Here is a 13,932-nt window from a genome sequence, read left to right as displayed (position 1 = left end):
GGGTTTTTTTTCCATAGGATTGACAGTGCTTTCCATAGAGTACCATGTGTAAGGAGCCTTAAAGGTGTTTTTGACCCCCTGATCTAGAGGCTGAATTAGAGATGTGTTTGAAGGTAGACCATTTTTATGCCTTTGTTGTTGAACTCATGGGGTGGATGGGGGCATTGTCCAGTATCAAAAGAAGGATGCTTTTCTTTTCCCCTTGAGGTACTGATATTGAGCTGAAAAAAAATGGCTTTTTGAATGTGGTTTTAATTGCTTTCTACAGTTTTTTTAATTTGGTTTATGGGCTGTTGGAACTGTAATTTTCAATTGCCTTCAAAGAACAAGATTTAAAATAATATTTGCTCTCACTGAACAGGTTAGATATCTCGGTTGCTCTTGGGTCAACTGGCTTATAGATTTTCACACACACACACACACACACACACACACACACACACACACACACAAGTTTCTTATTAGATTTTGAACTTCTTAACTCGATTCAGCTAATTATGCTTAATACCCAAGATTCATGTTACTGTACTACAGATTTTTTTTTCATAGCAATAAATCTTCAGTTCATTATGATTCCACCCAACAAAAGGCCTGCAGAAGTGATTTATTATTTGGGTATTTGGAGATGATACATTTGATGGTTTTTTGGAAAACTTTTTTTTTTCACTCCATACTCAAATGTGCTTTATTGTCAAGTGCATATTTAGATTATCCTCTTGAATTGTAGTGGTGATCTGTTTTTATTGTGTTTAATAAAATTTGACTCAAAATCTTTATTTGGCATTTTTTTAATGAGTTAGCCAGAGAAGTGCTGCTCCTTTTCCATATTAGTCCTTCATTTCTTACCTAAATTGCATTTAGATTAAATTGTTTTTTTTCTCTGATTTATAATACCACAAAATAACTTCAGAATTGATTAAAGTTGAGTATAACAATTAATGTTTTAATTTCATAGAAGATCTCATTGTGACATTTTTCCTGGTATGTAAAGCAATGCTTTCGTAAAAATGCATATATTTTCCTTCTTATTTGTAAGATTATATTTAGTGATATTCTTTTCTTTGATTATCAAAGACTCTCACTGTAGGCAGTGCTATTTCTTATGCCTAAAAATGTTTCTGAAAGTTGCATCATTACTGCTACTTGCCCAGTTGAATGTACAGAAAGTTTCTAGTCTCCTGCTTAAGTTAACCTGTATCAAGCACATGTGGATGCTTTCTGGTAAGACTGTAGTACAGAATGCATAAAATTTTTCCCCAGGAAATTTGCAGTGAAGCAGATGCTGTATGGATTTTTTTTCTCCCTACTCCATGAGCTCTGTTAATTCTGTCTTCAGTAGGCCTAATGTTTGAATAAATCAGATGTCTACTAAATCATTTTCATGCCAAGAATTTCAGGATTTTGTACCCTAGTATAGCTTGGTCTTATTCCTTACTATAAGGAAGCTTAATAGTACTGTAATTTAAGGTTTTGGTTTTTAAGATAGAATTTGAGTGATTTAATGCATGGGTACCTTTAGAACCTGATAGATAATCCCATTGCCTTTCTTTTTATAATTAAAGAATTCCTAAACACTTTGAAAGAAAGAAAAAAAAAGGCAGTCCCCTTACTGTCAAGGTACTTCGTGACTTCAGGGAAAAAACACAGATAAAACCAATCCAGAAAAAGGGTTTTTGTCCAAGCCTTCTTGTATAACCACAAGACTGGTCGCTGATGTTTTCTCGTTTCCCTTCAAGGCTTGGGGGTTAGCAGCTTTATAGGTAATTAGCAGCTTTAGAGGTAAGGGCAGTCCTGATCATAAAAGTGACTGCATTTGTACAAACCCAGTAGAATTAGCCTGTCTCTTCCTGCCTTAAGTCCTGGTGCTTGCTTCTCTTTCTTACCAATCATGTCCTTTGGCGTTTTTGTTTTCAGAATGGGGCACTTCCATCTGCATTAAAAACCTATTCAGACAGATATCCTTTCTTTTCAGTGATTTTCTTGGTGGTGTCTGGGAACTTGTCTGCTGCCTCTTGGTTGGGCAGAAGCTGCTTTTCCTGTTATCTTGACATTTTTTAAAGCCACACCTCTTTTGAAAATCCTCAAATCATCCTTTGCTGGCATTACATTCTCCAGCGTTAGTTGCTTTACCTTCTTTTTGGTTTAGGTTGTCCTATAATGACTTCAGATTTCCTTCAATCATATTAGAGTCTATAGGTATGACTTTCTTATAGCAATCCTGCACCCACACAAAAAGCTGCATTTTTAATACGAGATAAAAAAGTATTTCACAAAAAGTGCAGGGTTTTTGTGCCTGCTGGTGTAGCTACAGTGATGGCTTCCCAAATTGTCTTTTCTTTTTTTACATTGGCCCTTAATGCTGGATTCATTTATTTTGGAATGGCGGGCTGTAGACCTCAATCTATAGTACATTTTAAGCAATTCAACTTTTTCTTATACTGACATGACTTTTTTTCTGTTTCTTAGGAGCACTGCCAGCATCACTAGTGGCACTTTGTATGGGTCCTATGGTGTTATTCAGGGCTAACAGTATTGTATTCAACATGTTGAAAAATATGTGAGCACCACAAGAGATCACTTTTTGCTGTGGTAGGCAATTTAGTGGAGAGAGAAACTGTTCATGTGGAGGAATTAGTGTCACACAGTGTTTTAAGCAGATATTCGCAACACTTGAGCTCACTGCAGCAGTAACAGGAGATGGCTATGAAATTATCACAGTAGTACTGTACATGCTACAGTGAATTTTATACAGTTACGATTCAGTACTACATTTTTATGTGTGTTTACATTTCTCTCATCTGCAAATGGTGCCATGTGCTATCTGTAAGTGTGTGTGTGTGTGTGTGTGTGTGTGTGTGTGTGTACATTTTGATACATATTAACTTTGTAAATATTTTATTGTAGTGAATGATAAGATACTGGCTACATATGTTTTATTCACTCATGGTATACCTAACTTTTTCCTAAATTTTTCCATACTTCTAGACCACACGGTACATATGTGTATTTTTTCAAATTGTTGCAAATCTCCAAAAATTTCCAATATATTTATTTAAAAAAATCTGTATGTAAGTGGACCCATGTAATTCAAATTCATGTTGTTTAAAGGCCCCTGTACTATTGGGGGAGTTTACATTGCTAAAACTTTTCTGAGACTACTTGATAATTTCAACCAAAACTTAAATTGCACATATTCCTTGCCTTAACAATTTCGTTTTCCAGGAATTTATCTTGGCATTTGCCCAGAAGTACATAGACGTATGTGTATATGTTTTAATTTATTATGTAATTGTTTATAACAATGCAAAAGTGGAAATGAGTTAAATGTTCACTAGTGAAGACTGGTTAAAGTAATAGAGTAGAATAATATTGTACAGTACGATATTGTACAATAATATTTTACTCAGTGAGTCCAACTGTGCAGGTTGGTAAAAGAGGGATTTTCTTTTTTACTTTGTACTTTAAATATTTACAGTGAGAATGTGGTGTAGTAATGGGAAGGAAAAATAGAACAATATGTAGTTACATCAAAGGTGATCTATACTGGGCCAGTAATCTATGTGATATAGATCCTAGATCTCTAAGCCAGCAATAGACAGTGGAGACAGGATGCAGTATCTCTTTTTATGCTAATTGATATTATATTTCAGCTAAACAAACAAAATAAATGTTTTATACCAATTTTTGCTTGCCAATCAGGACTATATGATTTAAGTTAGATACCTTTTTTATTTCTGGTTTGTTAGCTTTTTTTGTTCATTTCATTTTGCTGTGTGTGTGTGTGTGTGTGTGTGTGTGCGCATGTGCATGTTTCTTTTTAATTTTTCCTATGAGTTCTCTGGCAAATTTGGAGTGAATCCATGAGAGATGTGAATTAGATGCTTTTCTAAGCTGAAACCATGAACTTTATTTTTTCTTTCTCTTGCACTTGTCTTTTTTTCCCACATGCTTCTGTGCATGTGAAATTGACTTTGCCTTTTATTATATGGGCATTAATATGGAATATCTTTATAAAGAAATTCACTTTTCTTATGATGGTTGTATCTTTAAGGTGATGAAAGTATCTATATTCTACAAAACCAGAACCTGGGACTAGAAAATTTACATTTTATTTATATATTGAAGTGTAGATTTCCAATAACTCTAACAAAGTCATTTGAAATTGTTCAATAAATACTACTTTTTAAAAAGAGTTGATTCATCTTCCTGAAATGTATGGAGAAAAGAGTTTTTTTTGGTTTGTTTTTTTAGAGCATGACATTTATTTAATAATGTTAGTAAATGATAGAGGACTCTATTCTAAGTTTTGGGTTTTTTTTAATGTCTAATGAAGATATTTGTTAAATTATATTTGGCCCATAACCAAGTTACAATTTTATGTCAGTCTTTGTGCTTTTTGTCATTTGAAACAGATATACTGATATTTTTTTAAACTGCATGTTCAAAAAAAACCCTCATGTTTTAAATTAATTTATTTCTGACATTGAAGAATATATTACTTTCAAATAGTACTTGTAGTAGTTATTTGGGGAAAAATCAAGTATCACCCAAATATCAGTATTTAGGAGGCATATTAATAACTAAAATTTACACGGTTCTCATAGTGTCACCTAGCACTCTGTGTTGCACATATATTAACTCATTTAATCCTTACAACACGCCTCCAAGGTAGGAACTATTATTATTCCCATTTTATAGATGAGGAAATTGAGACATAAGATTTACCCATGGTCATGTGATTAGCAGAAATACTGAGCCAGACCTTGAACCCAGACAACATAGCTTCAGAGTCCACAGTCTTCACTATGGATGGTTACTAGCATCAGTGCTTAGTAAAGAGTCAGTAAATTCTTGTTAGACCAAAACTAAAAGAGTGTAGCATTTAAAAACAGGATCACTTAAGCAGCATTTTGTTTACAGTATAGGGGAAACAATATACCAAACTTTTCAAAAAAAGGGAAAGGAAGAAGTAGGATATTTGCATTATTCTAGATGATCGTTTTCTTGATTCTTTATGAAGTTAAAAGATATTTTAGATGTTTTTAGATGGCTATAACCTTTATATGTATGACACTTAGACACAGTGATAGAACCCTTGAAGCTTTTTCATCTAATGTTTTGTTCTGCCTGTTTTGTTTCTTTATCTATTCAATCAAGAAACATTTAGTGTCACTAAAAAATGTGCTATTAAATTTGACACCAAGTATAAACTAACTTGAACAATTCTTTAGTGCTATGTGAAGCACTATAAATCTGGAAGGAAATGGGATATTTAAAATATATTTCATTCATTAGAAAAGATATTAAGAGGAACATTCAGGGAGAATAATTTGGTTTCCTTCATTTCAAATGTACAGTTTGCCTTTTGCTATTGAGATCTATAAACTATGTGTCATAACATGGAAGACATTATTTGAGTGTATGGTTAACATTACCAGGGATCTTCACCTCTGTGTGTAGGCAGCCTTCAGTTCCTGTTCCCTATCTCCTTTGTCTTAATTACCTTGTTTTCTCTCCTTTTTCATACTTTATTCCTCTCTGTCATCACCTTTACTCTTCTCTGTCTAGATATAACCATAATTATTTTTATTTCACTTTCTTAAGTTTATTTATTTGTTTTGAGAGAGAGAGAGAGAGAGAGAGAGAGAGAGAGAGGGGCACAGAGAGGGAGAGAGAAAGAATCCCAAGCACCCCCACACTGGCACTGCAGAGCCCGACATGGGGCTTGAACTCATAAACTGTGATATCATGACCTGAGCCAATACCAAGAGTAGGACACTTAACCTACTGAGCCACCCAGGCATCCCAGCCATAATTAATTTTTGATGCAGGTAATGGAATGCTAAGATATTTATACCTCACAGAAAGGAAGTCCGGATTATCCTGCCCACTCATAGCTTACTGTGGGAGAGGCAACTTCCAAATATAAATAGTTCTACGACTCATCTCACTACCAATGTCATAGGAAGAAGAGAAGGGAGAAAACACATCCCCTGCACAGTGACCCACAAAATGTTTCTGAACATGACCTTCAGCATCATCAGGGTGAGAGGGGCTTGGATGAGTGAGGTTCTTGAAGGCCTGCATGAATGATGCTAATAACAAGGCTATGAATATAACCCAGCAATTCTGACTCTAGGTTCCATGGTATTTCAATAGCACTACCTCAAAATGATCCTTCTTTTTATATAAGAGGTAATTCTTGCCATATTGAACATAATAGATGACAATAGAGGGTCATTTGATTTCATCCCTCACGAATCACTTTCAAAATTTAACTCTGTTAAGTTTTCCAAGTTTATCAAGATAATTTTTAGTGCCTTATCTAAATCTGTCCAACTGGTTCTAGGAACAGTTATGGTCTTTTAAAAAATCACTTACATTAACTCTTTGCACTTTCAACTTACAAAAGAATTAACTTCCGGATTTGTATTGAGTTGATGAAACTCTGAAGAAATGTTATCATGTCAGTTAGACTATTAGGACTGGCAATAATCTATGCTTTTTTTTTCCTGCCTCAGTAACATTAGCATTTACAGGAAAAGAAAGGTTATATAGGCCATTTCTGGTCATGTGTTTTACTTTAATCTGCTGAGATACACATTTTTTTTTCTATAAAACCAATGTCAAAGGTGGTCATGAAAAGCTCAAGCCTCAAAAGTAAAAGTCTACTTTTTTGATAGAAAAGAGAAGGAAATGCATCTCACATAAAATATTAATTAACTACCTAACGATTTTGTGGAAGTCAGTCCTTGGTCAGTATGAATAGATGTATGCATATTTCTATATCATTGCTGAGATTGTAAGTTATACTGAGATTGTAAGTTATACTTTTTTTTTTTTTTTTTTTAGAAACAGGAACATCCCTAACATCTTTAGGGAAAACAGTACTTGAACAATCTTTACCTAGCACACATTTAATATAAACTGTTTATATGTGAGACAAATTTAGGCACTCTAGGGGTGAAAATACTTTCAAGGCATTATGGCAACCCTGCTGTTAGGGGGGGCGCTCAGTGATAAGGCCACACATGGATGAATGACTTCAAGGTAGATGCTAACATTTTCATTCACTTTCATTAGCTCGTATAGTTTCTCATTGATTAAAAAATATTCATTGATCACTTAGTGACTGCAAGGCACTTGCCATCACTGAACATACAATGATCAACAAAATACTTTCTGAACCTTTCAAAGTTTACATATACCTATGCGGATGAATGATATTAAACAAGTGATTGAAGATTTATTTAATAGAAAATGTAACAACTGCGACAAAGTTAAGAGCGGTGTGTCCTAAACGTGTATCACTGGACACCTGACAGCTAATGGATTCAGGAAAGGTTGAGACCCACAGGATGAGCAAGAATTAGAGAACAAAGCCCACAAACCTCTAGTCAAAATAGCTCTTGAGTGAGATAGTCTAATATCTTGGATAGTACTCTAGAAGTGAGTTATAGTTTATAATTCTAGTGCCCTCAAAGGCAGAGAATATTATGACTGAGGTTACTAGTTGCCAACCACATATAGATATAAAGATATATTTATCTTTTTCTTCCTTACCAACAGAATCCAATTTTATTTGAAGAGCAATGTGCCCAGCTAAAACAATTCCTTTTTTCAAGTTCTATTATAGTTATAGGGTAGTTATTTGACATACTTTTAACTAATGCAAAGAAAGCAAAAGTTATGGGACTGGGAAAGTTCTTCAGAGAAAGCTGTTGTGTTATTAAACATATTTTTGCCTTTTGTCCTTTACTTTCATTTCTGAAATGAGAATGTTATGGTTTGGGCTATGGTCAGTATCTTGAGAACATAAGGATGAGCTAGTCTAAGAATAATACAGGAGAGGAATGCCTCGGTGGCTCAGTTGGTTGAATGACTGACTTCCGCTCAGGTCATGATCTCATGGTTCATGAGTTTGAGCCTCATGTCAGGCTTGCTGCTGTCAGCGCGGGCCCCATGTCAGATCCTTTGTCCCCCTCTTTCTGCCCCTCCCATGCTTGCACTCCCTAAAAAATAAATAAACACTAAAAAAAAAAGAATGGTACAGGAGGAAGCATGAAAGGGCCTAAATGTCCAATGCTATTGTGGTGCCCCTATGCTCCTGGATTTTTAATGTCAGCTTTCTTTGAGAGAGTAAAAGGAAAATTAATCTGCAAATATATAAGGTAAATAGAATCTTATTTGAGGAAGCATCAGATAGCTATATACCTTCTTCCTGCTTTTACATTGATGAAAAAAGAAATATATATTCAAATAAATATATTTGTTTAATGAACTCTTTGTATGTTTATATGTTTACAAATAAGTATACAGTATACTTATATTTATGTGTTTATATAGATAAGTATATTTATATGATAAGGAACAGAAGAATTGAAAAGTGAAGGCTGTCACTTCTAGCTAGGGTGATCAAGAATGGAAGAGGACCTACTTGAACTGGGTTTTACAATTTTAAATTCGCCTTCAAATTTAAGAAGACTTTTACTGCCAAAGATAATTTTCCGAAAAATTTCACATTGCACTCAGGAACCAATGCATGTTTCCCGCAGAATTCTGTCATGTTTTAGTACAATAACTTATTTGCATCTGTGATGCAGATGGTTTGAGACAGAAGACCTAACGTTTAAAGAGACAGTACAGTTGTCAGGTATATTTTAGAGCCCTTAGCAAGATTGTTTTGGTAGTAAAGACAATAAAAGGATAAAGGGAGAGATGTTAACAATGGTTATAACTGATGATTTTTAGATATGGGAGAGGAAGGTGAAGAAAAGTAAATGCCAGCTTTCTGTTTGCAGACCTGGTTAAATAAGGAGTTATTATAGGTAGGTAAGAAAGGATAGAAGGTTGGGTAGTTGGGAAAGGGAAGATAATGAGTTTTACTTTAAGGCTATCTGAGGCTAATGAAGTGGAAATGTCAGCAAACAACTGCAAAATTGTGATTCAAGTATGAATTGTATAATGTTACATTAGAGAAAGTAGGTGAAATCAGTGGTTTTATTGTCTACATGATTTTGTCCATCAGCACTTTTTGTTATACTTTACTGAGCCTGAAGTACCATGGTGTAGCTTACAATTTTAGTTCCTTTCATAAACCAGCATTAGGGTAAAAAGTCTTTTCTGGTGTGCTAGGAGATTATGGCAAATAAAATCAATATTTTCTATTTTTGCCTATCACAAAACAGTATAATTTCCTATCTATATGAATATTATATATTATTATTTTTTTGTTCTAAAATAACACTTATTCTTTCCTAAGTCAGATATTTAAAGAGGCATGTGTTCAGGATGACAAATGTTAGGAAAGCTGAAAAATGGCAAGGGTAATGTGATTGTAATTATAATTTGCAACACGCAAAACAAAGATAATTTGATTATTATCTGAAATGCCTTTATTCTCTACAAAGCCCAAATGAAGCAACTTGAATAAGCATATTGGTAAATTGCTTTAATCAAAAAGTTTTCTGCATATTGAAGCAAACTTCACTACATTTATGACCCATATATATATATATATATATATATATACATATATATGTATATATATATGTATATATGTATATATACATATATATATATGTATATACATACTATATATACTATATATACATTTGATTAAAGATTGTGATTCAAAGCTTTGTTTGAAAGTTTCATTGAAGTCTGCTTAAGTCGCTTAACTGATAGGACAAGCTTCATTAGAAAATACATTCTAGTGATTTTTTTAATAATTATATATTTGGGATTTTAAAATACATTTTTAGACTGGAATACACTCAGGTAGGTAGGAAATAACAGCCAGAACAATTTACCCAAAAGGTGTAATGAAAGCTTATTTCAGCCAAAGCATAGTGATAATTCTTATATTATGCTACCTACCATTGTATTGATATGTTTGTCCCTAGAAACAGAAAAGAAATGAAAATAGATATGAAAGAGCATTTACTGTATAACTTGAAAAGAGTAGTTGTGGTTCAGTTACCCACAGTGTTAAGTCTAGTGCACGGATTTCTGTCATATGGCTCTTGCTGTCAGGTCTGTTGTAGACTGCTGGGGTTCGTCCTTCTAGTGACGGTTTACCAGAGAAGTGCCACAAGACTAAGATTCCACTCTGTCTTTGTGGCTCTGCCCTTGTCACCCTTTTGAGTTTCCGGTTGAAACCCTGAGGGTCTCTTATTTCTTCCTGCATGTTCTACCCTCTACTCTCAAGTTTCAGCTTTACTCTTCAGCTTTCTACTCTTCCAAGTTCAAAATTTGTCAAATACCTTGAAGAAGAAGCTTGTATTTGGGCATGGAGAATTTTACAGGGGCTTCAACTTGCTTGACAGAATTGAATAAGGTCACAAAGTATGTGAAATAGTTTTTCCAAAACATAAATGCGGCGACCTGCTTTCCCTTGAAGCTGGTTGAAACTAGTGATTTTTTTTTTTTAACTGTCTGGGACATTGTCTTCTTGTGATTCTCAACAACTTGACTACTTTTCAGTTTTGTTATTGTTGTTTGTTTGGTTCTTAACATACTAGCAGCTTTCCCTTTAAATATCCAGTTGACATCTCTCCAGGCAAGGAAGGTATCTTTGAGGTTACATGCAGTGTCACACCTAATAGGAATAATAATGCTAATGACAACGATGATGGCAATAGAAGGAAGTTCTAGTGCTTGTTATGTATCAGATACCATTCTAAGATTTTTACATACATCAATTATTTTAATTCTGTGATTATGTCATTTTTAGATAGGGACTGAGTTTTCTAGATAAAGCCAGGATACCTTAGATTTACCTCTAATTTGCACTGAGGTATAGCTTTTATTTCATCAGACATTTTGTGGCATTTTCCCTCAGTCTGTACTTACTCTTGTTGCCTCTGTGAGCTGGACATAGCTTCTAGCATTGCCAGCCCCTCACTAGAATGGAATTTTTAGTGCTGTTTCTTTGAATAATTGGCTGCCAGTTCAAAGTTTGTCATTTAAGCCTAGGACCTAGATTCATGTCCTAGCTAAAAAATTAGACCAGGAATATGCGAATCAGGCATTTTTAGTTTTTGGACCAGGACTCAGATTCTGCTGGGAAGTATTTTGAATTTTCCAAATACAGCAACAGGATACAAATAACTGGGGTAAAAAAAAAAGCCATGAGAAATGTTTTTCATATCCACTCACCGTGTGCCTTTCCTATTTTCTGTGATGTATAAAGGATCACCCAGAGAGATTTGATGATCTTAGCTACACATACTGTTTTTTCCTGAAATGGTGTTTAGGGTACCATATATACGTATTGTTTAAATTATTGCTATTAGACATTGTTTCAGATTTATCTCACCAATCATTTGCCTAGGAAATTGACTTGAAAAATCAGTCTCTTGGTCAGACAAAATGAGAATTGAAGATGAGTAAGAAGAACTTAGAAGCACTGATAAAGGGTAAAAGAAGGTAGTATGTTTTCAGAGAAGCGTAAATACGCTGTAAGAACAGGTGATCATGAGCAAGGGTAATATATTTTCACTTAATAAAAGAGCCAGTGAATCTATTGAAATTTAGGATAACTAGTGTGATGAATTTTCCTGGGTGGGAACACAGTATTTCTGAAGAAAACTGATCACGGATGCAGTTTCTTATTGTTGCTTCAAGACATAAAAAAAAAAAAAAAAGATTCCTATGTGGCAGGAGCCATAGCCATCAATCATATAGAGGCTGGGCACTGGAAAAAGGAATAGGTGGTGACACCAGGCACGGTGTTCAGGAAGCAGTAACCATAATAATGTCAGATAAGAAAAATAAAGTGTATAGTAGGGACAGTCAAGATCTTTGCAAAGCTTTCCTAAATACCCTTGAGTATGTTGTGTGTATTCACGATTTCTTTGTGCTTTGGCACTCTCTCCCACTTTCCTTCCACATACTACTGAAGCATCCCCAAAAGATCCAGAAGTCATCTTTGGAGCTACTGCTATTATTGCTTCTCTTCAGCCCACTCTTATTAAATATTCTGTTGATATAGGCCAGAAGAAAACAACTGTTGACTTTTCTTAGTTGACTTTCCGATGTGGCATTTGGTGTTTGACACAGGACTTAAACCAGAAATGTGAGGTTTCGTGTAAGCATCTCTCCCCTAGTCATGTTGAGTGCCCTTACCATATTTCGTGATTCTTTGGAAGTAGAAAATAATGTTGTTGGCATGTGCTTGGAGGTGATGACAAGGGTATGAGAAACCAGAGAAAGTATGTTTTATAAAACATGGACTTTAAAAGTCTGATTTTTCAATATCCAGATTTGTTTGACTTATTTGAAACTTATAATACTCCCCTATTAGTCCAAACTCTGGTAGTTCTGTCTTGTTTGCATTGCAATTGGCTTTTGTAGAATAGTTAAGATTAGCTAAAGCTTTTATAGAATTAGGTACCAATCTAAGTATTTTACCTGTTTTAATTCATTTAATCCTCACAACAACCCTATGATTTATGATGTAAATATTATTATCTTTCCCACTGACAAATGAGGAAACTGAGAATCACAGAGGTTAAGTGGCTTGCTTAGGGTCTCTAAAGAAGTAAGGCACAGATATTTGAAACCCAAGAAGTCTAGTGCTAGAGTGCACACCATTAGCCACAAGAGTCACCTGTGTACCAGAAAATCATTAAAACTTGAAAAGTTCCATCTTTCTACATCATAGAGATGAACAGATATGTTACATATAACATTTTCTATTTTAAAATAATTTGAGGAAAAGGAGTTAAATTTTTTTCATTGAAATAATTAGCTAATAGTTTACAGGCATTAATTGTGCAATGATATTTTATATTTAATTGAGTTTAGAATTATTATTGTAGTTATTAATTTCCATGTGGTTTATGTTGATTAAAAATGTTAATATAACTGTAGAGCATATAAACAGCCATAAATGATGAAAGGGGAAGGCTTTTAACTTAATTGGAATCTTAAAAATGAAATAAGCAGTTTCATTCATAGAAGTGAAGTATGGTCATGTAGAACAGATATAGCAGAGATAGTTCTGCTGCTTATGAAAACAAAAAATTATTGTTCTCATTCCTGTATGTAATTTGATTTTCAATGTGAAATTTGAAAATGAAAGTTTGATCTATATTATAAAGGCTATTTTTTTTAAAGAATATGGATCTAAGTTTCCTAATTCTATTTATTTAACCTTAAATTTTGACAAGCAAATTTACACTTTTATTAGGAGAGCATAAATTTAGGGATACTCTTTTAAATTTCTTTTTTTAAAAAGTGATTAGAAAATTTTCATATTTTTCTACTTATGCCATTGTTTAGTGTGAACATCTATGCTACCTAGTCTTAGATATATTCCATATAAGATATGTTTATGCTCATCCATTGAAATATTTCTAGGACATTCCAGCACCTGGCAGCTATGATGTTCAAAAATCATATGAGATGTCCCAAGTTCAACATAAATACATGCCACCTCGTAGTTTTGCGGCTAAGCTGAAACATACCTCCTTTCTTAGCACAGCTCCTCGGTGCCTGGAGAAAATGACTGATGGGCCAGGTAAGTACAGACTGTGTTTTTAAAGCTATGAGGAAAAAAAATTAAGGTTTCCATACTAAAATAGAATATTATAAACATACCTTTATATTTACCGTACCCCTCTTTTAAATGTATAAGATGAAAAAAAATCTGCTTTATTCAGTGAAAGATTTTAGATTTTTTTTAGCCATAAGATTTTTTTGAGTTTTGTGTCCCTTAATTTTACCAAAGACAATGTTACTCATTTGAACTTAAAACTAATAAAGTCATTTTCTACTAGGGAATAACCCAAAATTCTTAGTATGGTAGATTTGTTAGAGGAGAAAGGAATTTAACTATGTATAAGACACACATCATGTTAGTATCATGGAATTATTTTAATTTTTCTCAAGTATCAAGAAAACATCCATATAAAAAGATAAACATTT

General features: G+C 33.9%; 1 protein-coding gene across 2 annotated transcripts in view; it reads left to right on the top strand.

Annotated features, from left to right (window-relative positions):
* The window catches only part of STPG2 (sperm tail PG-rich repeat containing 2), a 596,947-nt gene that overhangs the window by 212,618 nt on the left and 370,397 nt on the right, over positions 1-13,932 (top strand). For both annotated transcript variants that reach the window (XM_078445122.2, XM_060654598.3), the window contains one exon: positions 13,366-13,525. In XM_078445122.2, the coding sequence (XP_078301248.2) occupies positions 13,366-13,525 (160 nt within the window). The remainder of the gene's footprint in view (positions 1-13,365; positions 13,526-13,932) is intronic.

The sequence above is a fragment of the Panthera onca genome, chromosome B1 (assembly GCF_046562875.1).
Source record: "Panthera onca isolate mPanOnc1 chromosome B1, mPanOnc1 haplotype 2, whole genome shotgun sequence".
In the NCBI taxonomy this organism is placed as follows: Eukaryota; Metazoa; Chordata; class Mammalia; order Carnivora; family Felidae; genus Panthera; species Panthera onca.
This window is presented reverse-complemented; position numbering and strand designations above follow the sequence as displayed.